Source organism: Trematomus bernacchii, unplaced genomic scaffold (assembly GCF_902827165.1).
Source record: "Trematomus bernacchii unplaced genomic scaffold, fTreBer1.1, whole genome shotgun sequence".
NCBI classification, from domain to species: Eukaryota; Metazoa; Chordata; class Actinopteri; order Perciformes; family Nototheniidae; genus Trematomus; species Trematomus bernacchii.
In genome coordinates, this window is record NW_022988050.1 from 3,268,443 (window position 1) to 3,294,646 (window position 26,204).

A 26,204-nucleotide genomic window follows, 5' to 3' on the forward strand; every position below is an offset into this window, starting at 1 on the left:
TTTGAAAATACACAGCCGGAAAAAATCTGCCACTTCCTTACAGAGCCCCTCCTCCAACACACACGAACGCGCACATGACCAATGACGGCACGAGATAAGCTTGTGCACAGATGGAAGGCTGACAGGCAGGTAGTCCATCCAGTTATTTTAGTCGGGCCGGCTAAAATGATTGGTCGTGCTTTTTACAGTAGTACTATGGCTTCCACAGATTAATTTTTATTTATGGATTTTTGGTCAAAGCACTTAAAATATTCATTGCTATCGGGATGTTAAGAGCATTCCATGGAATATAACAAAAAGTGTATCTCGAGCCGGTTTCTCAAACTTACCTACCCCACCTTTAATATGAAGAAATAAAACGTCCTTACTTCAGATAAAAAGTCATTGTAAAGTTGCCTTTTGTTTGCACACATATTTCAGCAAGTTACTACTAGTAGCAACTTTAAAATCACCTTAGAAATAAACTAAACCACTTTAAACACATGCCTTAGTGTGGGGAGTGTGGTGGGGGCATGATGCATATATTTTGGAAATGTGGGGTGTCATATTTCATAACAGGACAAGTGTCCATGGTATCCGCCAATAGAGGAGGAAAGGCGGAGTCAGGTGGAAGCCAGCGAGGTTACCACTTGACTTTGGGACATTTTGGAAAACTTTTCAAGGATCTCTATTATTTAAAACCACTCGGTATGTACCACCTTTTCATAAATACATGTTGTTTTTCCAAAGCGCAGAGATGATATTGTACTAAAACAAGTTGGTAGTGGTATTAGAGAGTGTGTTTAATGTGCATCCCGAACAAGCATAGTCTACGTGGCATGCAGCGTGTGTGTGTGTGTGTGTGTGTGCGTGTGTGTGTGTCATGTCAGTGTGACTGTGATGAATCCTTTGTTATAGAAACCTTTGATGGAAAATAACTATTGAATGTTGTAAACAAGTGTAATAAAAGCTATTACTTCCACGTTCCACCTTTGGAGGAAGCAAACGTATTCCAGTTTAGCAGAAATCCCCTCTCAACCACAGGAGCTATTGCATCAGCCTAGATGTACTTTTATTTTTAATGAATGGATATATCTGACAGTAGGCTGAATCAAAATAATAATTTGCCACGTGTTATGTTTGACAACTGATAAAACGTGGATCAAAGGAGATCAAATGATTCGACTTTATACTGAAAACGTTACTATTTAAATTGATGTCATGTCAATTAAAGACTTTAGGAAACCATATAAGAAGTGTGGGGTCCCATTTCTGCTATTAAACTGCATGTTAAACACGTTTAACCCTGAACTGGATGCATACAGTCACACGTGTTGGAAAATAACTTTAAAGGATCAGTGTTTGGGCTTATGCTGCGTTCAGGGACCCTCTTGTAACTGTGACAACCACTGAAATGTAATTGAAAATAACCGAAAAAAAGTACTTAGGAAAGCTATATCTACATAAGTTACTTGAACTTAACTTAGGTTTGTTTTCTTTCTGCGACTTCATATTATATTGAAGCGATATTGATTAATCATTTATCATCTTGGCAGAAAATGTTTCAACACATTTGATAATTTATGAATATCTCAAGTAATGGTAAAGTAAACTGGTTCCAGTTTATTAAATATGAGCATTTGAGTTATTATTTAAAATCTTGTGAATTGAGAATTTGGATGGTTAATTGAACAAACAAGCAATTAAACATTGGGCTATAAAAACTGATAGAAATTCAACACATTAATAGATCATGGAGAAATAAAACTATTTATCGTTTGTTTGATTATTTCTTGAGCAAATCTCACATGTCACACAGCCATTTTTTCACAACCGCAAAATGTGAGGGGGAAAGACCAAATTATGAAATACAATACAAAAAAAATCAATGTATGTACAAATCAATGTATGTAATCAATGTCCTTCATATCAAATCAATGTCCTTCATATCAAATGAATGCCAAAGGTTACTTGTGTCCGCGCCTCTTATTATACATCCATGGTCCGCGCTGACTACGGTTTACATACTTCCTGCAGTCCGTGAACGCAGCCTGTAGTAATATTGCGTCATGCGCAGAACAACCCCACGCCCTCGGTTTTTAACCACAAACGTGAAAAGAAGCTGAGAACACGCGGGCGCGGTAAGAGAATTTGCACATTTAGCGCTCAAACGTGTTTTTATTTATCTTTCGTCTCAGTCAAACCTAGAATAAAAATGTCTGATATGTTGCATTTAGTTAGACAAATGGAAACAAAGGATAACTCGCAGCGAACACAGTGACAGATCAGACCGGCAGCCACATGGGCTCATTTCCTCCTTTAATACAACAGAAGAATAATGTATCGCTTATATTCTCTGTTTTCTGGCAACTCGGGTTTTTATTCCACCTCCTCTTTGACGACATTTGCTGGTGACAGCTCAGTGTGTCTGTCAGAAGTGTGTGTGCGGTTTACATTTGTCTTTTCTTTAGGTTTTATTGTATATTTTCAAAGACAGTGTCAGTTTTAATGTATGCATGCACATGGTCTTGTATCAGGATTCCCTCCATAACATAGATATACTTTCAATATGATCATTTTTACCCTGTTCTAAATGTTTTCCCTAAAAGGGTCTCACTTGTTTTTGTTTTGACTTGTGTGTGTGTTCTCTGTGTGAGTCCAGACAAAGACACATGGTTGGGGATGTAACGTTACTTTACCTGAATGAACCTCGCATTAAGGTCCTATTGATATATATATATATGGTGGACAAAATATCAGTGGTGAAATGTAACTAAGTACATTTACTGGAAAACCATACTCAGAGGTGGGAAGTAACTAAGTAGATTAACTAAGTAAAGTGCTCTACTACTTCTCAACAAAGTGTTTTACAAAATATACAAAACTGACTTCAAACTACAACATTTAAATGATTTTACAAGTATTTATTAAATAAAAAGTATGATAATATAATGCATTATTTAATGTTCCAATATTTATTATATATTATTGCACTTGTTTTACATTTACATTTCTCCTACTCTGTTCATGTATGCGCCATTTTACCCCAAATTCCTTGTATTGGAGAAATATAGTTGGCAATAGACCAAATATTGAATCTGGTTAATGGTATCATTGCTTGCTGGAGTCAGAAAAGTACTTCTATCTGGAGTGCACCACAAGTAAAGGCCACAGATGTCCTTAGCTGCAGAAAAATCCCCGTAAATCTAATTTTGACTATCGAGGATGATCAGCAACAGTCTCAGCGCAGTGGTTCACATTTTGACCAGTTCCTTTTTCTTCCGTCCCCTCTCAGATGGAGAAGCAGCCCCTGCCCACAGACGATGACCACACAGGAGCCCCAGACTCGGGGACAGCTGGGTTCGCTGGAGACGAGATGCAGGAGGTCCCGTCTGAGCCTGCAGCGCGAGCAGGGTGGAACAGCAAGGTCGAGTACTTTCTGGCTCAGGTGGGGTTCAGCGTTGGGCTCGGCAACGTCTGGAGGTTTCCATATCTGTGCCATCAAAATGGAGGAGGTGAGTCTTTATTATTGTCCTCCGTTTCAAATGACGCAACAGGATTGTTTCCTTCGGGTCCCATGAGACCAAACACAAGTGTTGTGAGTCGTGGATTTAAAGGGTCTGTCAGGGTCACAATCCCAGGGTGAACATGTGATTTAAAGAGAGAGAAAGAGTGTACGGGAGTGTATTTCATCCATTTAAATGCTGCTCTAACGTTTTCTATTACAACATCTGGATTATATCCGTTTCAGGGGAACCAGTGTAGAGTCTTCATGAACACTAGGATACAGTCCTATAATACTTTCTTGTTTTAGTTTAAACGTTTGTCTTTGGCGGCTTCTGTTGTTGTTATTTTTTGGTGGTTGAAGGTGACAGGTTAGACAGGAAGTGTAGGCGAGATAAGCTATGATCATAGGCAGTTTATATCGGGTTATGACATGCTCCTTTGCCAGAAATGAAATGGCACTGATTGGTTTTGTGGTTAACATTCAGTCACAAATTTCCCTACATGTCTCTTATTTACTTCTCAAAGAATAATTTGTTGCATGGAGCAGTAATCAGAATAGTGTGTACATCTCACAGTTTAGCATAAAAGTTTGCTTCTCTTTTACATAATTGCTGTTTAACTAAATGTGATGCTTATTCCTTAACCCTTGTCCTCAGGGTCTTTCCTCCTCCTCTATGTGCTGCTAATGCTCATTATGGGGATCCCCCTGTTCTTCCTGGAGCTGGCAGCCGGGCAGGCCATCCGACAGGGCAGCATCGGGGTGTGGAAGTTCATCTCCCCCCGGCTGGCAGGGATCGGATACTCCAGCTGTGTGGTGAGAAACTGACACTGTTAAATGGGGTGGGACGATATGGCGATATATATATCAAAGTCAACTTTATTGTCAATCTTTCAGTTTGTGTGTACAGACAGAGAGATCGAAATACCGTTTCCCACAATCCCGAATACAAACATACAAATATATATAAAATAAATATGCTGTTTGTTTTTTTATACAAACAAGTATTTTTCTTTGGTTTACTCCAAAGCACCAATTTTTCTAATGCTTTATATTCCACTATATAAAATAATTCTACTTTTACCATTGTCATTGTTGTCTCAGGAGATAAAAGAAGAAAACAATAAATGCGATGAAGTAGGGTTTTGGTATTTTAAACTACCCCACTTGTTGAGTGTAAAATGTTGAATGTATTCCCCCCCCCCCGCGCGGGCCGAATATTCAAATATTCGCTGCTGATTACTACCGAATATCCAGAGCCCGAAAAATGGTATTCGGGACAGCCCTAGTATTTATCCAAATAAAAAAGGAAAAGTAGCTGCAAGGAAGCATGCTGTTCCTTTCTTTGAGGAATCATCAATGTGTGTATTACTGTTTGGCTAAAACCACAACCATTAATATCGTTTTTCTCACCTTTTTTTTTACATTTGGTTATTGGTATTTGCACAGTTACCCCTTTTTAAATGAGTCTTATGTCTTCAGGTGTGTTAAAAATCATCGTATAATCTTCTCATAACTTGATGATCTTGTCCTCACATGTCCTCAGGTGTGTTTCTTCGTGTCTCTCTACTACAATGTGATCCTTGCATGGAGCCTGTTCTACCTCGGGAACTCTTTCCAGTCGTCTCTGCCTTGGGAACACTGTCCAGTAGAGGGGAATGTGACAGGTAAACACACAGCATTACGGTTCAAAACTTATAACACATGAGGAGTAATTCAATTGTAAATGTATAGGCATGGTGTCACGTGAAAGACTGATGATTTATTTGTATTTCCCTTGTCTTGACACCAGTACCAGAATGTAAAAAGAGCTCCCCCACATCGTACTTCTGGTACCGTAAAGCTCTGGATATCACCGACTCCATCGATGAGACGGGCTCTTTCAACCCGTACATCGTCGGCTGTCTGCTGGCCGCCTGGACCCTCGTGTGCCTGGGAATGTTCAAGGGCATCAAGACCTCTGTCAAGGTAACCCTGTTGTGACTCCTGACTTCACAATGTTTTGTATTCTCCGTGGGGCTGCAGCTAGATTAGTGAATCTCAGCCCCTGAAGTCGGTGTATGATTGAGTGTGAATTTTTTATTATATATGTAAGAACTAGGGATGCTCCGATGCCAATTTTGGGGCCGATCGTGGGTGGGGGCTATGGGGATCTTCCATTTAAAGTGATGTTTAAAACTCAGTTAATGGGGCTCATTCACTGGCGCTTCCACAAACAACAACCAACATAATTATTACATTCAAATGAAGTACATTATTCAAGTTTACATTAACTTTGGATAATAACACGGGAGAAATGAGCGGAAGCTCTCTCTTTTCCTCTCTCCCCCTCTCTCTCTCCTGACAGCCCGTCAGTATCTCATGCAGCTCACTGATCCAGTAATGAGTGACCCGACAGTGAAGAATAAACATATTTATAACTAGTTTAGCTTGTTCCAGAGGTAGATCAAATAGCTAAGTGTGTTAGGTCTAACTCTTGTGTGTGTTGCTCCGCTCACTGGTCCGTCACAGCGGGCGGAGCTGCAGGATTTCTGCTTCACACACACGTTGCATACCGCTATTTTACTGTCTTTTTCGGACACCTTCAAATACTGCCAGACCGGTGAAGCCATTTTGGCGAGCTTGTTTTGCCGCGCACAGAGAAAAGTGTCATGTATTTTACGTCATGTGATCGGCTCTCCCGATCGGCCTTTATAGAGAGCCCCGATCGATCGGCAGAGAGTGAATATCGGCCGATATCGATCGGCGCATCCCTTGTAACAACGCATTGAGGGGTCCTTAAAGACTGGAAAAGCGCTATATAAAAGCAGTCCATATACTATTCGAACATGAAGGCATTTTCTTTGCCTCTTGTTTTAAGATGATTTACTTCAAACATCATCAGTTTTAAAGTGTTTGTATGACTTGCATGTAAGAGTCAGATTTCACTCTTGCTTTTGACCTCCAGTCCTCTTCCTCTCCCCCTTTCCTCCTCTTGTCCCATGACGAGTTATTTTCAAATCGTATTAGTTATTATATATATATATATATATATATGTATGTATGTATTATGAGAAAGACTGGCATGATGTCAAAAATGGTTTCCGGCGCTACATTGTTTTCAGTTTTCTTGCATGTGTGGGGGATTTGGTTTTGGGGTCATTCCGGGTGAAGGAATCCCTGGAATGTCAGGCTTAGAGAAGGTGTTGACGCACGGCCCGTCCACACAGCAGCGTGCGTTGAAGCTTGCCGGCGGGCGTGTCTGAAACTCGACCAACAACCAATCGCATGAATCTCCCGCCCCTGACACACAAGCAGCGGTTTGATTGGCTAGAGCTTCTGCCGAGGCTTCAAAAGTTGAACATTGCTCAACTTTTGCAGCGAGCCACGCCAGCAAAGCGCCGCTTCGCTTCCCACAATGCAGTTCGGCGAAAAGTGACGTCACCCCATTCAAAGTGAATGGTGAAGCCTTCAACGCACACCGCTGTGTGGACGGGCCGTTAGAAATCCTGCCTGGAACATACAAAGTGTATTTAGTAGTTTTACACTTCAGATTAGATGAAATAGCAGTTATATATTTGGGGGAGATGGGTTGTTTTAGCGGCAAATTAGTAGGGTTCAGCTGAAACGTACTTAAAGACGGTTTATATAAGTATAGGAAATGTAGCTAAGCTATTTAAGAAAAGAGTCTATAGGAGAACACCTTACCAACAAGAAACATTGAAGTTTGTGGTGCATATTTACTCAAAACTTCTTCAAAATGCTAGGGAGTCACTTGAGGAGAGTAGTGCTTTTTTAACCCAGTGCCATTGCGCAAAGGCATAACCAAAAAACGAATGTCGGCTATCTGGATTCATTAATCCTGATGATGTAATCTTTCTATCTCCTAGGTGATGTATTTCTCCTCCATCTTCCCCTACGTGGTGCTGTTCTGCTTCCTGGTTCGAGGCCTCATGCTGGACGGGGCTTTAGAGGGAATCAGCTTCATGTTCTACCCAAAGGTATCTGCAGACAAAAGGCCAGGTTGATTACGGATAAGATACTGATATAAATATTTCTCTAACGCACCCTTTGTTCCCTCTCTATATTTCTAGCTGGAGATCTGGGCCGACGTGCAGGTGTGGCGACAGGCAGCCACTCAGGTGTTCTTTGCTTTGGGTCTCGGCTTCGGGTCGATCATCGCCTACTCCTCCTATAATCCCAAGAACAACAACTGCCATCGTGATGCCTTCACTGTCTCCACGATTAACTTCCTCACCTCTGTGCTGGCCACCCTGGTGGTGTTCGCTGTGCTCGGCTTCCGCGCCAAAAACAAGACCGTGGAATGTGTGGTCAGGTATGTCGGATCTAAAGAAAAACACTCATGAAATACTTATATAAAAACTCAAGACAGATACCACAGTTTGTTTGATTCACAGATTCTTTGAATGTTTTGTGTGCCTCGCCATGTCTTGTTGTACAAACTGTATGTTTACACTTTTCTTTCCTTTCCTTAGTAATATTAACGAGTTATCGGAGCAGTTTCGCAGCGGTCCTGTGGAGATAAACTTGATGCCAAGCTTCAACTATTCTGATCCCAGTGCTGTGGCTCTAGAGGACTACAGGGCCTGGTTCAAACTGCATGGAAATCAGTTCCCAGGCAACTTAACAGACTGTGACATGGAAAAAGAGATGCAGCAGGTACATATTAGGAGTTTTAGGGCTAAAATAAATGAGCATTTTTGTTGTATTCTGTGTGCTAAAGGTGGCACTCGTGTTTGTGTTCAGGGTGTGGAGGGAACAGGCCTGGCTTTCATCGCCTTCACAGAGGCCATCTCTATCCTGCCTGGCAGCCCCTTCTGGTCAGCGCTCTTCTTCCTCATGCTGCTCAACTTAGGGCTCAGCACCATGTTTGGCACCATGGAGGGAATCCTCGCCCCACTCACTGACCGCTTCAAAACTCTGGCCAACAACAAGACTAAACTCACAAGTAAACACCTTTTAATTTACCTCAACCTAGGGCTGTGCAATTAATCGTATTTTAATCGCAATTACGATTTTGGCCTGCCACAATTACGAAAACAACATAATCAAAAAAAACTATTATTTTGCTTTGCTAGATTGCAACATATTTGATCTCATTTATTTTTGGCCTAATTTATTTGTATTTATCATATTTATATATGTTTAGTAGCTTGTGGAAGTGCGCTCCAAAATATTTGTTGATCTTGTTTATTGGTATTTATTATTTTGATATTATTTATTTAAATGTAAATGTATAATTTATTTTATTTATTTTTATATTGGTTTTTCAGTTGAATTTTACGTTCAGGGTAATCAGCAGTTAAAAAGATACTGTTCAAATTATTATTTGTTTTAAAGTTCAATAAATGGATGTTTTCAAAGTCAATGAATAATCGTATTTAATAATCGTGATATCAATTATTGACCAAAAATAATCGTGATTATGATTTTTGCCATAATCGAGCAGCCCTACCTCAACCCTTGTTTCTTCTTTTAGAAAATGGACAAGTCACACACATTTACACTGCACAGCACACACTGAAATATAAGTCTCTGCATTTCACCCATCCTCGACTTTAAGCACTGGGCAGCTATTATACAGCTGCCCAGGTGTATATTTGTCTTGCACAAGGGCAGCGCCAGGGAGGTAAACTTGCACCTGACAAAGAACTGGTCCTCTCTCCATACTTTGTCCGTTCTGAGACTTGAACCAGCAACCCTAGTCAAGTCCCTGCTGACTGAGCTACTGCCGCCTTTTTAAGGGGGCAAGAATGCATGAATTTGTTTTCATTGCTAAGCCTTGAGTCGAGAAGCTTTCAAACAACTGGGATTTTATGAACTCAGATTCAAGATTTGCACACAGCTCCAAACAACAGTCAGTGGTTATTGTGTGTTCCCCATTAAGTGCTATTTTAAAGTACTTTTTTGTTATATTACCCTCCTGGTGGATATCTCTGCTAACAGCAGGTAGATCAGTGTCTTGTCACGTGTCGTGGACCTGTGTCTAAACAGGATTTCCTGCCAACCATCAGCTGATTACACACTTTCAAGCTGAGCGGAAGCAGAATTAGTAGAAACCATGAATGTTTGCATTGACTTTAAATTCATTTTGTGTTTTCTTGTTGTGTTTTACCCTAACATGTCTGTGTTGCTTTTAGTTTTCAGCTGCATCATCGGCTTTATAATCGGCCTCCTCTTCACCCAGCGCTGTGGAAACTACTTTGTGATGATGTTCGATGATTACTCTGCCACTCTGCCCCTCATCATTGTTGTGGTTTTTGAGACCTTCAGTGTGTCTTGGCTGTATGGAGCTGATAGGTGAGGTCTAATTTCAGACTATGGATAACTGTCTTCTTAGCTTTTGAAATCTTAATATCCATGTAGATGTCTCTGAGTCTTATCAGTGTTTGTAACAAATGTGTAATATGTACCACTCTGGGTGTCTGAAGGTTCCTGGATGACATTGAGGGGATGCTGGGCTGGCGTCCTCATGTGATCTACAAGTACCTGTGGAAATACGTCTGCCTGCTCGCTATGCTGGGGCTGCTGGGCGCCACCACCATCAGCATGTTCCTCCAACGCCCCACCTATATGGCATGGAACCAAGAGAAGGTATGTTAACACTGAACATTTTTTTGAATTTGTTCTGGAAATAATTGTCTCTGCTTTCTAGACGTTTGTTAGTTTGTGCAGCCATACATGTTTAAGACAGCCCTTAAAAGGCAAATTGTCACTCCTTACTAAATTCCCAACCTGAAGCATATAACTAATGGTTTATTTCTCTATGTATTTCTCTGAGTAGTCATAAGTTCCACTTGTTTCAGACCTTGCGTGATTTTGATTTTGATTCTATTTTCTCTTCTTCAGGGATCTGAGGAGTACCTCGAGTACCCGGACTGGGCTCTGGCTGTCATGGCCTTGCTGATCATATTTGCTGTGATGCCCGTCCCGATAGCATTGATTCACGCTGTCCTGATGGACTGGTCAAGACAAAGAGCCAGAGATTCAGAGGCCGGTCAGTACAGCATTGTTAGCACCGACGATAAATGTGAAACTCCAATGACTGACATGTCAGACCTGGACCGAAGTAACGGGAGTGCTGCTTCCTGAACACTGGACCTGACGTTACACACTGGGAAATGAAGTGGGCAATCTTGAAGGATAGTTGCATTATCTCTTTAGGTCAGCGGTGGCCCAGAAAGCAATCGCAAAGTGAGATAAAATGTTCCTTAATTTAATATTTAAAACTTTTAAAACCTAGATTAAGTCAAAGTATCAAGAGGACTAAATACTACTGCTCCAAAAAGTAGACATTTGAAAGTGTTTTCTATGAAAAATGTGGAACAAATAACTTAGGACTTCCAAAAACTCATTGTTACAGAGTTGCGAGAACAAAGTCTCCTATTTCATTCAGGATAGGCCATAGGCAGCACGCCATGTTCATGCATTCCTTAGTTATTTACCAATGGTAAAGTTGTAAATGTACCTAAAATATCCTACATTGTTCACATTTTTTTAAACGCGCTTTTGTGTGAGACTGATCTCCTTTCAAGAAAATCAAACAACTTTCACTCCTTGTTTCTTTGAGGACAGATGAACATCAAACCACTGTTACGTCTGTTCAAGAGTGTGTTTAAGGCTCTTGTGTATTGGTGGTTTTCTAACCTTTTTATAATGAACTTATACGGCACAGTGATTGTGTATATTTCTCTAAAAGTGTTGATAGGCTAAGATTGTAAGTATGTGGAGTTACAAAAAAAAGTTGAGCCTTAATTTAAACAATGGCAGCACAGTGATGATGCTCCTGTTGTATATTCTCGTCAAAGCCAAGCAGCTATAGTTGTAAAAGTCAGGCTGTTACATGAGGAGAGGGTCAATCCAGCTATAATGACATTAAATTCAGCTCTTGGGTCCAGCATCAGGGCAATTAGTATTTCAGTAATTCCTTTTCATACAAATGATTGCGATGAACAACCTTTTTCATTTACTTTTTACCACACAGCAGTGCCGTTGTCTTTGGCTTTGCAACTAGACCTGTGTTCATGTTGTTTTTTTTCAAAGGCTACTCATCAAATGAATGTGATCAATGGCTAAAATCTAGTCAATTCATTTCCGAACAGTTTTCTGAAAAATGTTTTCATCTCTTGCTCTGCTGCACAGATTCACTTGAATAGCTTGTCCGTAAACTGTTGCGTTGGTATGTATAGAAATCAGGTTTTTGATTGTAAAACTTAACGGTACAAGGGCTGATTTTCTCTCTGCTACAACCGCCAACAGCAGCTAATCTTAATGCATCCACTTCTCTTTCCCATTGCTTTACCACTCTCAGAACACACAGACCTATTTCATGGTGTCATTGAAGCTTTTTATGTGAATTATCTAGTTTAAAAAAAGTAGATATCAGGTGACAACTTCAGCATAACTTTCCGTGGAGCTTTTAAACACTACCCCAGAAAAGACTCGTTTATCTGTTACTATTTGCTTTGTAGGCAAATGACAAGTACTGTCTGATGAAAATGGAAGAAGTGAAGGTCCAACCGCTTTGTGTCCGGGTTTTGTTCCTGAGATTTGAGCCTTTTCCTTAGGTAGACCATTAATTTGCCTCAACACAGTCGATGGAAAGACACCCAAAATAAATTCCCTGAAATCTAACAATAATGGAACATGATCACAGTCAGCTGTAATAATTGCAAAAGGCCTACACGGTATTACTGCTAGTAACTACACATCAAAACATATTTATTTCAACAATTATCGACTGATTTGTCAAACACAGTATGGTACAAAGATCAAGGTAACCCCATTTGTAATGTACATATGTATATAGTATATAGTACATAATGTAGAAACTTCTTAAGAACAAATGTCAGAGAACAAGTCTGGGACTTTCTGTCGTGTCTTATTTGTAAATTAGATATTAGCATGAGAGATTTTTTTTCTTAAGCTCTGGTTTAGGAGGAACTAGTTGCATGTTTGTTTAAAGAGGTTATACGAAGCCACTGACCAGATACAGTCCTCCTTTACTTCAGAATTAAATGCACTAATTCATGTTTTTTTTCTTTTAATATATATTGTTTAGACTTGCTAGGTCATCATTGTCTTTTAGAAGCCATTTTTCTGAATTTAAAGTAGATTGTTTTACATTTGTATTGTGTTTCTATCAGAATGAATAGAATTGATGCTGTATATTTATGTGCCTTCAGACTAGATTAGGCTGACCGGACAACATGCTTAAGGTATTGAATCAAATATATGTTGTTAAAAGCACATTTCCTTTGGCTGACTGTCTTTGTAATTGTTAGTCTGTATAAAATGGATTTTTCTGAGAAAATGTAATATATTTTTGCTTTTATTAAAAACTTTGTTTCATCACAACAGTATATTGAATTGTGAATGTTGCTTAAGCCTGCACATTTTAACATTGCTCCAACAAGGTATCAGACTTGTTAGATGGTTTTCTATTTTCTCTTTAAAACTGGGTTTGTAAATCCAAATGAATTCATATCAGTGCTTTTAAAGTAGTTGAAAAGACTACAGAGAAGTTGCTTTTCCACCGTCTTAGGTATGCTATGTTTTTTTGTCTGCTGATACATCTTTCCCAAAAATATTTTGAGGTATGTACAGTACAGCTTCCTGGTGATTATAGCTTATGTTGAGTTTTTTTAAGGGGCAGAAATATGTATGACAGCTCCAAAGTTGAGTTAAACCGTCGTTGAGAGGCAAACATGTAAGCAGATCCCTCGGATTGTAATGTTTTCTCTATTTACTTTTCAGGCTTTCTAAGCATGTACACATTTACCTTTTGAAAACACAAGTTATCCTTAAAGGGCTTCACTACGGAAACAATTGGTGGTTACAGTTTGTACTTAAAAGCTCAGAGAAGCTGGCAATTTAACAGGATAATGCAATCCTTCCACCCAAATCCAGCCTTGCATAATGCTGTTGCCCTCTTGCCCCATTATCAGTTTGTTAAAGGTGCAGCTCATCAAGACTGAGGTAAGGGAAGATGTTCTTATTGACCTGTGACCTGCCGCTCTCTCTGACTGTGTGTTTAAGTGTATCTGTAAACGTTGATCAGCTCCTTCTTGCTGAACACATGCAGGTGTCCTGATGCATGTTGCTCAAGGCCATCTAGAAGTGTTGGTGCATCTGAACCAATGTCGCTTAAAGTGGACCTATCATGCTATATTTTAATAATATAGTGTAGGACCATACCTGTATAAGGCATATTTATACTTAATACCAAACAGATCATGCATTTTAGCCATGTCTCATTTCGCTCAATTTGCACTTTTTTAGCCCTGTTTTTGCAAGGGCAGATTCTGTGAGAACAGCACCATCTACTGGCCTGGCATATGTACTACAACGTCTCCAGCGCTTTCGAACGGCAATGGCCGTGGCTGTCTCCTCCTGATTGGTGGAGTTGGCCCAATAGCCGTAGCGCCACTGTCCTGACGTCAGGACAGTGTTCAAATCTGGATCAGTTTGTATCAGATCCGTTGTAGCCCCTTTTTTAGAGATTTGGGTATGGAGGAAAATAGAGAGGGTTGTGTTTTCTGACACTTGGTGAGTTCCCTGGAACACCGGGGACACATATTCATGTATAAAAGACGTACAAAAGTGCATTTTGCATGATAGGTCCCCTTTAAGCTTCTGAAACACTGTTCTGACTGTTAGACGCAGTGAAGAATTGGCACATGTCTTTCTCTCTTTATTTCTATTACTTCCTCTTTTAAATGTTCAGTTCTTGAGTAGTTTGGGTGTCTAGATGTTGTCCTACAGTGTTGCTGTTACATGCAATGTGACCCGCCACTTTCTATTGCCAGTTTTATCAAATTGGATTAAAAAAAAAAAGTGAAGATCATATGAACATTTGTAAGGATTTAGTAATGTAAGGTATGACCCATGTTGTCTATTTAAGAATATTTGTTAAGCTACAGCTTAAGCGTAGTTTGAAATAAATATCAGTGTCTTCCAACAATGCAACAAGATACTTGATACATAAAGAGAAATATAGTCCTATATATGATTTTAATTTAATGGAATAAAAAACTGAATGTAAAATGAAATACTCAACTATAGATTATGTTGGGGAAATATTTTCCAAGGCCCATAACTTGACCCAGTTGATCAGTTCATACTGTCCTGACTGAGCACACGCACCTGTAACAGGCTGCTGTGCTCTCAGTGTTTTGTCTCCCTGTTCCTGCCTGTTGGCGTCACCTGATAGAGGTGTTATCATTCTATCTTGTTAATGCACAATGTTGATTATTCTCTCTGAACTAGCTAAATACACAGGTCTGGGGTACAGTTCTTCAGAATTGACGTGGCATCTCAACCGAACCGTGTGGTCAAACCGTGGCCCATGACTTGTGATTTCTCCGGCCGAAGCTCCAAATAAACCGTCAGTGTTTGCCATCAAAGCTCCAGCTCTCCATCATGTCTCTCTTTCAGTCCTGACTCCAATTGCTTCAGAAGTTTCCCCCACAGATTATATTTGTATTAAAAAATGTTCACATTCCTCTGACTTCTGCACGTCTGCACAATACTACCACTTGACTTGTCATGGTTATTTCTGAACCATTCTTTTTAATTCATATTTGTCTTTTATAATACTTCTATATTTGCTCTTTTCTTACATTTGAATTCCTCTGAATATCCCTGTGGGTGAAAACCTTAGATAAATAGTATTATTGCTTACTGGAGTCAGATTATAATGGCTTTTATCGTCTTGTGTTGACTAAGGGTATGATCCTCCACAGTCTCAGTGCAGTGGTTCACATGTTGACCGGTGTCTTTCCTTTGTTCTTCCGCCCTCTCTCAGATGGAGAATCAGGGGTCAGTGGGATATGTTGGAGAGGAGATCCAGCCGGTTCCCTCTGAGCCTGCAGCTCGAGCCGGGTGGAACAGAAAGATGGACTATATTCTGGCTCAGGTGGGGTTCTGCGTCGGGTTCGGCAACGTCTGGAGGTTTCCATATCTGTGCCATCAAAATGGAGGAGGTGTGTATTGTCATCGGTGTGAGATGACATGGGATTGAAAGAGCAAAGAGAGATTATTCCATGCATGTGAATTAAATACCAAAGTGTTTATAGACTTTTGAACTTTCTGGATATGATACTAATCACTGCTGCTCTGCGGCTGATGTTCTAACATCTGGATTATATTTTATTCCAGGGGAAATGTGGCTACTTTAGTAAAACATAAGGAAAGGTCCGAAACATAGAATCAACACCGACTGTGTTTTAAGATTAAGACATGGAACAAGGCTCCCCTATGTTAACATTTATCTCAACCATTCAGATACCCCAAATGAGCCTCTTGTGTCCTATTTATCCTGATTTTAAAAAGAACATTGTGTTGCAGGTGTCAGTAATAAGAAGGTTTTGACTACAAACATTTGCTTCTTGTTAACAGAGTAACTAATTGTGCTGCTCCCCCCTTGTCCTCAGGGTCTTTCCTCCTCCTCTATGTGCTGCTCCTGCTGATTGTGGGGATCCCCCTGTTCTTCCTGGAGCTGGCCACCGGGCAGGCCATCCGACAGGGCAGCATCGGGGTGTGGAAGTTCATCTCCCCCCGGCTGGCAGGGATCGGATACTCCAGCTGTGTGGTGAGAAACTGACACTGTCCACCGCCTTCTGCTAAAGATATGTACTCAGTTCAGTTTATCATGTTAAATCTTTTCCAGGTGTATGTGCTACAGTAGCCACTGTCTCAAAGCATAGTGCTATATCTGAAGGGTGAGGAAGTAGTTATATATATATGAAGTAGCTGCAAGGAAGCAGGCTGTATCTGTCTTTGCATAATCATCAGGCAGCTCTATTACTCGGTTTGTCTAAAACTGTTTGTTTTTTCTTGTTCACTTTTTTGAAACATGGTTAATGGTATTTGCACAATAGTTAACCCTTTTCAAATATTTGTTTTGTCCTCAGGTGTGTTAAAAATCATCGTATAATCTTCTCATAACCTGATGATCTTGTCCTCACATGTCCTCAGGTGTGTTTCTTCGTGTCTCTCTACTACAATGTGATCCTTGCATGGAGCCTGTTCTACCTCGGGAACTCTTTCCAGTCGTCTCTTCCTTGGGAACACTGTCCAGTAGAGGGGAATGTGACGGGTAAACACACAGCATTACGGTTCAAAACTTATAACACATGAGGAGTAATTCAATTGTAAATGTATAGGCATGGTGTCACGTGAAAGACTGATGATTTATTTGTATTTCCCTTGTCTTGACACCAGTACCAGAATGTAAAAAGAGCTCCCCCACATCGTACTTCTGGTACCGTAAAGCTCTGGATATCACCGACTCCATCGATGAGACGGGCTCTTTCAACCCGTACATCGTCGGCTGTCTGCTGGCCGCCTGGACCCTCGTGTGCCTGGGAATGTTCAAGGGCATCAAGACCTCTGTCAAGGTAACCCTGTTGTGACTCCCTGTGACTACTATCATTGAAGCTGTGATGTCAAAAAGGTTTGTTTAACAGCTCCCAGGTGATTCAGTAGAGATGTGATTATCAGTGTGTAGTCTGTGTTGTTTTCTAGATATATACATTATAATTGACAGAAATATAAAGTACTACCATGGCACTGTGATATGGTAGGTCATGTTTATCGTTAACAAATATGTGAATGTAATACTGTATCAGGTGTATAAATGATTACCTGCATGTATGTAATGGTAAAGCTAATATCTGAGTGGAATTCCAATACGGCTCTAGTTAACATCACTAGAGAAAAGCAGCAATAGCAGGGAATTTTATTATATACAGTTTATAAAAGCTCACGTAATGTAGCTTAGCCATTTTAAGGAAGTTGTCTGCTGGAGCACAGTTTACCAATAGGACTGTGAGCTTCCAGCTCACGAGAGGAATCAAATATGACGGATGGGAAGAATGGTTTGAAAAACAAGCAGAGTTTATTTCAGTAAACACAAAAAAGGGGCTCCCATGAACCCTGGTCTGCTCCTCTATTTCCCGAGGTGGCTGGGCGAGTCACGGTCCTCCTCCCAGGACCCAGTCTACTGCAGGAGACCAGAACCAGGTTACCACATGCTTTTATTGAGTGACTGATTACCTGATTCTGATAAGCTGTCTGGTCTCCGGCCGAGCCCCCATCACTCCAGCAGCCGGCGCCCTAACCACACCACGCTGCCACAAGGACATTTTTATAAAAAAGGATGGGGAAATAGTTATTTTTCTGTGTGCCTTAACCAAAAGACGAATGTTTACTGGTAGCTCGACGTATTCACTTGTTAATGTTTCTTACTCTCTTCCTAGGTGATGTATTTCTCCTCCATCTTCCCCTACGTGGTGCTGTTCTGCTTCCTGGTTCGAGGCCTCATGCTGGACGGGGCTTTAGAGGGAATCGGCTTCATGTTCTACCCAAAGGTATCTGCAGACAAAAGGCCTGGTTGATTATAGAAAAGAGAGGCTTATATACATATTTCTGTAGCACACCTACTGTTGTATTTATTCCTCTCTAGCTGGAGATCTGGGCCGACGTGCAGGTGTGGCGACAGGCAGCCACTCAAGTCTTCATTACATTTAATCTCGGCCTTGGCTCGAACATCGCTTACTCCTCCTATAATCCCAAAAAAAACAATTGCCATCGTGATGCCTTCACTGTCTCCACGATTAACTTCCTCACCTCTGTGCTGGCCACTCTGGTTATGTTCTCTGTGCTCGGCTTCCACGCCAAAAACAAGGCCGTGGCATGTGTGGTCAGGTATGTCGGATGAGAAGAAAAACACTGAGCTACGCATCAAAAACGACGTAAAGACTTGGTGAACGAAGCAAACTTGCCTATCTAACACTTCTCCCTGCTGAATCTACAGCGGGGGAAGGCCGCACGCACATATAAACACACTCCTATGCTAATATCTTGGCAATTTTCATTTGTTTTAGGCTAATGTGGCCTGAAAATGTTAACATATTACCCAACCGTAGAACAGAATCATTGACTTTATGCAGGTACCATAGTTTAAATATCTATGCATGTTGAATGAACTGTGTGTTTAAAGTTGTGTGTTTGTCTTTTCCTTCCCTTAGTAATATTAAGCAGTTATCGGAGCAGTTATCGGAGCAGTTATCGGAGCAGTTATCGGAGCAGTTTCGCAGCGGTCCTGTGGAGATAAACTTGATGCCAAGCTTCAACTATTCTGATCCCAGTGCTGTGGCTCTAGAGGACTACAGGGCCTGGTTCAAACTGCATGGAAATCAGTTCCCAGGCAACTTAACAGACTGTGACATGGAAAAAGAGATGCAGCAGGTAAATATGAATAGTCAAATTGTGGTTTTCTTTGTATTTTGTGGGTGGTACATTAAACGTGGCACTCATGTTTGTGTTCAGGGTGTGGAGGGAACAGGCCTGGCTTTCATCGCCTTCACAGAGGCCATCTCTATCCTGCCTGGCAGCCCCTTCTGGTCAGCGCTCTTCTTCCTCATGCTGCTCAACTTAGGGCTCGGCAGCATGTTTGGCATAATGGAGGGAATCCTCGCCCCACTCACTGACCGCTTTGAAACACTGGCTCAGAACAAGATCAAGTTCCGAGGTAACAAAACACCTCATTGTGTCCTAAGAGAATCCCAATCAATGCAACTCCACTTTTCAAATAGTTATTGCTCAGCCTGGAGTCCAAGTGGCATCTAAACAACTAAGAGTCATGATCGAATTGAATGAAGATTGGACAACCTTTTGCACTTTAGTACACAAAGATCCAAAATGTTTCCTATTAAGTGCTTTTGGAGAATAAAATGTTACCTTATTACCCTGAAAGTCACAGCCAGTAGATCAGTGTCTTGTCTTTGAGCACTGACTAATCAGGATTTCAGAACCTAAAGCAGAGAGGCGGGGAAATTAGTAAAGGTACCCTCTGAGGTGATTCAGGAATTAACCATGAATGTATCCATTCTGCTAGTTTGCAGATGACTTTTAAAACGAAGCGTTCTTTTTGTTGTTTTAGTTTTCATTTGCATCATCGGCTTTATAATCGGCCTCCTCTTCACCCAGCGCTGTGGAAACTACTTTGTGATGATGTTCGATGATTACTCTGCCTCTCTGCCCCTCATCATTATTGTGGTTTTTGAGACCTTCAGCGTGTCTTGGCTGTATGGAGCTGATAGGTGAGGTCTATTTTCAGAGTGTGCGTAACTGCTTTAAAGGGCCCATGTCATGCTTTTCCGGTTATTACCCGTCCCCTTGTGTGTTATGAAGGTTTTTATGCATGTAAACGGTGTGCAGAGTCAAAACCCTCAAAGTACACCCTGTAGCGAGTAAAACTCTAACACAGAGAATACCTCCCCAAAACGCCTCGTTGGAGATACGTCATTGTCCATTTGATTCTTCCATTTCGTTCCGGGTACGGCATGATGTCATGCCGTACCCGGAACGAAATGGACCAATCCGTGGAGCCGTTACGTCCGCGGAGCCGTTACGTTAAGCCCCCGCTGATTAGTCCAAATTGACCAATCCACGGACTTCCTCACACACACATCTGTGTGCAGGGAGCAGGCAGCTCAGCTGATTTCTCCTCCCTGGCTGCAGGCTGATAACAGACCGTTGGGATCGCGGCGAAATTCTCTCTGCAGACCCATTCTCACAGCGTTTATCAACCTTTTTCTTACTCAATATCAAGCCACACTTATTGTTTTTACTTCGGCTGTGACTTTGAGTGTGCTCAGGATGAGTTTGGCTGTGTTTCGCTGTGTATCACTAAACAAGGAAACAACACCTCCACGGAGCTCAGCGCGATTCACAACGTCCCGACCAATCAGAGCACACTGTGCTCACAGGGAGGGTGGGGGCTGGAGCTTTGGGAGCTACAACGAGCCGTTAAAGGCAGAGAGTGAAATTCAGTGAATACACGTAGTTTACAGAGATGCTGTATGAGAAACCAATGTGAGTTTGGAAAATTGCACAATATAAATCTATTTTAGTATACCTCAACAATGGAATTATGATCAGTGGAAATGGCCATGACATGGGCCCTTTAACTTTGGACATATTATTTTCCATGCAGATCTCAACAAATCAGTTTAGTTCTCTTAATCCCATTAATGTTGGTCACAAATGTTTAATATGTACCACTCTGGGTGTCTGAAGGTTCCTGGATGACATTGAGGGGATGCTGGGCTGGCGTCCTCATGTGATCTATAAGTACCTGTGGAAATACGTCTGCCTGCTCGCTATGCTGGGGCTGCTGGGCGCCACCACCATCCACATGTTCATCCAACGCCCCACCTATATGGCATGGAACCAAGAGAAGGTATGTTAACCCTCTGCTCCATAGCTTCTCTTTGGATAACTGGATACACTGTACATTTTACATTTATATATTATAAGACAAACAGCCCTTAAAAAGCAAATTGTCACTCCTTACTAAATTCCCAACCTGAAGCATATAACTAATGGTTTATTTCTCTATGTATTTCTCTGAGTAGTGATAAGTTCCACTTGTTTCAGACCTTGCGTGATTTTGATTTTGATTCTATTTTCTCTTCTTCAGGGATCTGAGGAGTACCTCGAGTACCCGGACTGGGCTCTGGCTGTCATGGCCTTGCTGATCATATTTGCTGTGATGCCCGTCCCGATAGCATTGATTCACGCTGTCCTGATGGACCGGCGGACAAGACAAAGAGCCAGAGATTCAGCGGCCGGTCAGTACAGCATTGTTAGCACCGGCAACAATTGTGGAAGTCTGATGACTGACATGTCAGACCTGGACCAAAAAAAAAAGACTGCTGCTTCTGTTTCCTCAACACTGGACCTGAAGTTACACAAATGAATTGCAGAGAGAAGCATAGATATATATATAAACACTAGATGACTCGCCCGCGCTGCTGGCCAATGGAGACCGAAGTTGCCACATGGCGGCCATCTTGCCACAGGCAGCTCATTCATAACATTATGTCGATGGTGCACTATTGAAATAACCATAGCTTGCTCAATTATCAACCAATTTTCAAACGGTTTGGTTTGTTATAAACATCAAATATGTAGTTATGATGCTGCATACTTATAATTATAATCATGGACTTTTCTTTTTCAACATGTCTTGTTGTCTCCTGTATCATAGCCATGCTAATAACGTTTATAATAAACCAAACCGTTTGTAAATCAGTCAAGATTTCAGCGAGTTAAGAGTATTTCTGTGCAGATCACTCACCTTACAACAGCTGTAGCAGTAGTTGTTGACTGTGGCAAGATGGCCACCGGTGAGCTACGCTGGCGATTCCCCCTTGAGCCATCTAGCCTTTATATATATCTATGGAGAGAAGTACAACGTTCAGTGGACCATTTTGAAGTACATTTGAATAAGCTCACAGGTTCTTATTCCCACAATATTTGATTCAATAACATAAAATACAGCCTTTTATATCCATATGATACATATATCACAGCACAGAGTGACTGAATTCACTCGCAACAAGTTCATGAATAAATAAGTATTTTTAAAAATAAATTCAAACATGCTTCATCTATTTAACAAATTGTAATCTAGTATGCAGTGGAATATATGACATGCTAAAGAGTTTATACAAGCTTGGAAACTGCATTGTTACTGCAGTTAGTGGCCCAATTGACCTTGAATTTGAAGTGTCACAAAATGTTATGATAATCTGTGACCAGAAGGGAATTGTTTCCTTTAATTTTGACATGAATAAAATGGCATCGTCAGCAAAAAGCAATATGTTATGCTCTGTGTGCCTCACTGTTATTCCATAAAGGCATATCCAGACTTCTGCTGCCATGTAAACATCTGAAAAACTGTACATGAGGACAACATGTAGAGGTAAGGTGGAGATGTTCTTATTGACCTGTGACCTGCAGCTCTCTCTGACTGTATGCAGACCTTAGTGTGTGTTAAGTGTATCTGTAAAAGTCTAGAAGCACTTCCAGAACACATGCAGGCAGACTGATGCATGATGTTTAAGGCTATCGAGACATGTGTTAATGCAGCTGACTGTAAGTGTTTTGACTCTTATACACAGTGAAGAGTTTGCACATTTCTTTGTTTCTCTTTTATATTTTTCGGTCTTGAGCATTTTGGGTGTCCTTGCAGTCCTGCAGAAGGTGAGAGTGGGACACACACCGCCCTTACTGTAGTCAGCACAGAGGATCAAATATCACACTGTAAAGATGACTAAACAATGTAGCTTTCTAGATAGTGAATAGACATTGGAGATTTAAAGGGTGAATTATAAGTAATTGTTAAAAGAGGAAGCCCTCTTAATTATTTATACTATAATAACGTTTTTTGAGGGAAATGTGGCATCTATCTGAACCATCATCAGTAGATAAGTTTGATTTGATATCTTTGTCTTAAGAACCCCTTGGGTAACTGTATTCTGTTATTTTTCATATTTAAATAAAAAATCAACGTGTGTTCTTGTACATCTAGTACTACATTTTTTGTTTTACATAGTAGTTGATTAAACGTCAACACTTTCTGTGGCCTTTTTATTTTGTATTGAAGCAGTACATTAATGTGTCAGCAGGGAGCTCTGTTGCACTCACGTTTCTCTGCTCAACATGTCAGGTTGTGTGACCTCTGCAAAAACATTTAAGCTCTCACTTGTTGGCCTTTTTCATACAAGGTGGCTTTTTCCCCCTTTTATTACCTAAACAAAAACGGCTTTCACCGAGAATGAGCAAGAAACCACAGTCACTTTAAGAATAAAGCCTATAAAAGCTTTCAGAACATTGTGCCAGAGCGCTGAAGGAGAGCCTCTGAATTCCCTTTGTCAGGCTGCTTTACTTGTGTAAGCTATTTTCTACATGTGTGTGCTTGTTAGGAAGAGTACGCACAGGTGTCCCTTGGAAATATTATCAGGTGTCCGGGGAGTTCAGTTGTCGTGGATGCAGTCTCTCTTCAGTCAGCCAGAAAGGACCAACACCCGGCAGAGAAACACGACATCCTCGCTTCCACATCAGGTAAGTAAATAACACAAGATTTATTTGTAATAATCAAACTTGCCTTTGCATTACAGTGAATGTGTTTGTGTGTGGGATAGGCTTTGCGTTTCAGTGGCCTTTTTCAGAGTAACACCTGACTGATAAACAACTGCAATATTGGGTGAAGATTTTGGTGACGCCCATGTCTTTAATGTGTTATAAACACACGTCTAATGCATTATTAGCTGGTTATAGCACTGTAATTAACTTAAAAGCACTCGTATTGTTTATCATGATGGATTATAAAGAATGTTATATGGACTCACATGGTCAATTATCATAAAACATCATATTTGCTGATAAGTCACAATTGTTTTGCAGATTTTATTATAATTCCAACAATTTATTCATGATATAATACATTTAAAGCTGGTTATAAATCACTATAAGTGTTCATTGTTTGCTCCAAGTTGTGAAAAAAGTTCATATTTAACCTAAGAACAACACACATTGTTGTTGTGAAATGAATGTATTTGCTTAAATCTTAACAGGGATTGAGTGAAACTGAATGATCAGCATCAACAGTTTACTGATGTAATGTTTCCTCATGTCTTAAGACTCAAAAATATAAAGCATTATTGACATGGGCGTCCGAGAAGGTGTTTTCCAATCTTGTTTTGACTGTTATTGATTTACATGGCTACGTAGGAAAGAGCAGCCAAGAGAAATCATGTATATTTGTATTTTTTTCTATTTTTTTTGCAGGTGTATCAATTTGAATTTGCAGACGTACGGTCTAACCCCCCCATGGCGGGCCTGGCAGCTCTGTGTCTGCTGCTGGTGTTTCCACTGAGCCACTCCCAGAGCTCCCAGAGCTCCCAGAGCTCCCTGCAGTCGCAGCAGGAGGTCGACTCCCATCAGGGAGCGCCTCCTCCTCCTCCTCCTCAGCGATACATAATGAACCTGCTCAGGAAAGAGGAAGCTACTCATTTAAACGCAAAGCAGACATGTAAGTGGAAAAATAAATAATGTAAGTAGAACTGGATCGATGGAGTCCCTGAGAGGAAAGGGGTGATCCATTTTAATTAATTTTCCAGTTTTAAGTCTTATTTAAATGTTTTCTCCTCTGTATTTGACTTAAAACAGGTGGAGATGTTTATGCAAGGATAGTTTCCTTAAGTCTCTTAAACTCACAAAAAATAATATGTGAAACTGTTGGAAAAGTTAACCAGGGTCATTTTTATAATTTCCTTTATTTTTTATTACTAAAATCTGGTGGGAAAAACTGTTTTGAGAGGTTTTTATTGTCAGAAAATGTTTGTAGTAATACAAAAGAGACACAAGAGGATACACCACTATCCCATGTTCTAAATATGATGGAAAATAATTGTGTTATCTTCCAGGTGAGCTTACATTTCTCCATGATTACAGCAACACTTTTCTTTTTACCATGCATACTGTATATGTCCCACCTGCTTTACAGAATAATCTGCTTTTGGGAACTATAGACAGATTATAATGTTATCAGCTTTTCCCCACATCTTCTTAAACACTTTAAAAAACAGTTTAGATCAGACTTAGAGAATGGATCACAATAATAATAAAAAAGAGTCTCTCAATTGCCACTCAGAGCTTCTGTAAATATCCATCCTGCACAGTGATAATGACACAGAGTGGCAGCATATGGCTCATGTGTGAAGACCTTGACTCTGATGGTCTTTGTTCCTCCACAGATGTCCAGGTAGACCAAGACAATGCCAAAGTGGGTCTGTTCGTCGCTGCAGCCGTAGGAACCTTAGCTCTGATGGCTGCTGTGTACTGTATCTACAACAAGTTCTACTCCAAACACCAGTACCTGCACACCCAGCTCAACGATGACTCGGGTAGATTAATACATTTTGTAAATTAAATTATAATTGCATTAGCGCTTCTTTCAGTCTCACACTTGAGGCAACGGCAGCACTATGGCATCAAATTGGATTGCCTGGAGGGACTGTCAGAAATCTGTACGGTTGTAAAAATACACACGTCTAATCTGCCTTCAAAGAAACACTACAACAGAGAAAGCTGAAACAAAAGTGACGGCAAGGAGTATAGAAACTTCTATCACGGGGTAATAAAAGGAAGCTAAAATACAGACAGTTTCTTCGTCAGCAGACAGAGAGAGACTTCCATCCAGAGAGAAAACTGGACTTCTGATATTTTTACTCTCCTGTCTCTTGGGAGTCATTTGATGAAAAGCATCCGGCCTTGTTATTAAACACGGGGCAGGCTGTGTCGTATTTATTTAAATAACTTCTTATTACTGAAATTCCTGCTTAATGCTTTTTATAGTAAAGGAATAAATTATCTTGCTTAATGAAGCCTTAATATTAGAAATACAACAGCAAATGTGTATACACAGTAGATATAAATACAGTTACATAATTGATCATAATGTTTTTATAAAGCTCTTCATGGTTTTATAACCTGTGATTTATTTATATATATAAAAACACATTAAAGGGGCCCAATTATGCTTTTGGGGTTTTCACTTTCCTGTAGTGTGTTATATACGCCAACATCCCTGTTCCCTCCGGAGGGAGTTTCTCTCCCACACATGTTAGATATCATATGTAACACTTACAATTCTATTGGTTAGCGCTCCAACATATTGTACATTGCTGGTCATCTCTAAGCGGTTGACCAATCACAACAGAGCCGGCCAGCTAACCAATCAGAGCAGACTGGGCTCTGGTTTCAGACAGAGGGTGAAAAGAGGTGTTGCTGCACAGGCAGTATGAGAACAATAAAGAGCTTTTTGAACATTAAAGCATGGAGACATGTCACAGTAGAGACACTA

The 26,204-nt window shown here is 40.6% G+C and overlaps 2 protein-coding genes across 3 annotated transcripts; both read left to right on the forward strand.

Annotated features, from left to right (window-relative positions):
- The first annotated feature begins 599 nt into the window (after positions 1–599).
- LOC117473728 (sodium-dependent neutral amino acid transporter B(0)AT2-like) lies at positions 600–12,846 on the forward strand. 2 transcript variants are annotated; one of them, XM_034119499.1, is made up of 12 exons: positions 600–687; positions 3,275–3,494; positions 4,143–4,300; positions 5,031–5,151; positions 5,277–5,452; positions 7,354–7,464; positions 7,558–7,799; positions 7,960–8,143; positions 8,231–8,432; positions 9,625–9,784; positions 9,916–10,078; positions 10,334–10,576. In XM_034119499.1, exons 2-12 carry the CDS (start codon positions 3,275–3,277, stop codon positions 10,574–10,576), a joined length of 1,980 nt encoding a protein of 659 aa, XP_033975390.1. In that variant the 5' UTR covers positions 600–687. The 2 variants fall into 2 exon arrangements, with proteins under 2 accessions (XP_033975390.1, XP_033975391.1); XM_034119500.1 differs by lacking the exon at positions 600–687 and adding an exon at positions 2,061–2,120 and having other exon boundaries at positions 10,334–12,846.
- Positions 12,847–13,402: 556 nt separating this feature from the next.
- On the forward strand, positions 13,403–21,818 carry LOC117473405 (sodium-dependent neutral amino acid transporter B(0)AT2-like). The gene is made up of 12 exons (XM_034118973.1): positions 13,403–13,462; positions 15,291–15,468; positions 15,919–16,076; positions 16,463–16,583; positions 16,709–16,884; positions 17,746–17,856; positions 17,952–18,193; positions 18,517–18,736; positions 18,818–19,019; positions 19,431–19,590; positions 20,570–20,732; positions 20,973–21,818. Exons 1-12 carry the CDS (start codon positions 13,403–13,405, stop codon positions 21,249–21,251), a joined length of 2,070 nt encoding a protein of 689 aa, XP_033974864.1. The 3' UTR covers positions 21,252–21,818.
- Positions 21,819–26,204: the final 4,386 nt, after the last annotated feature.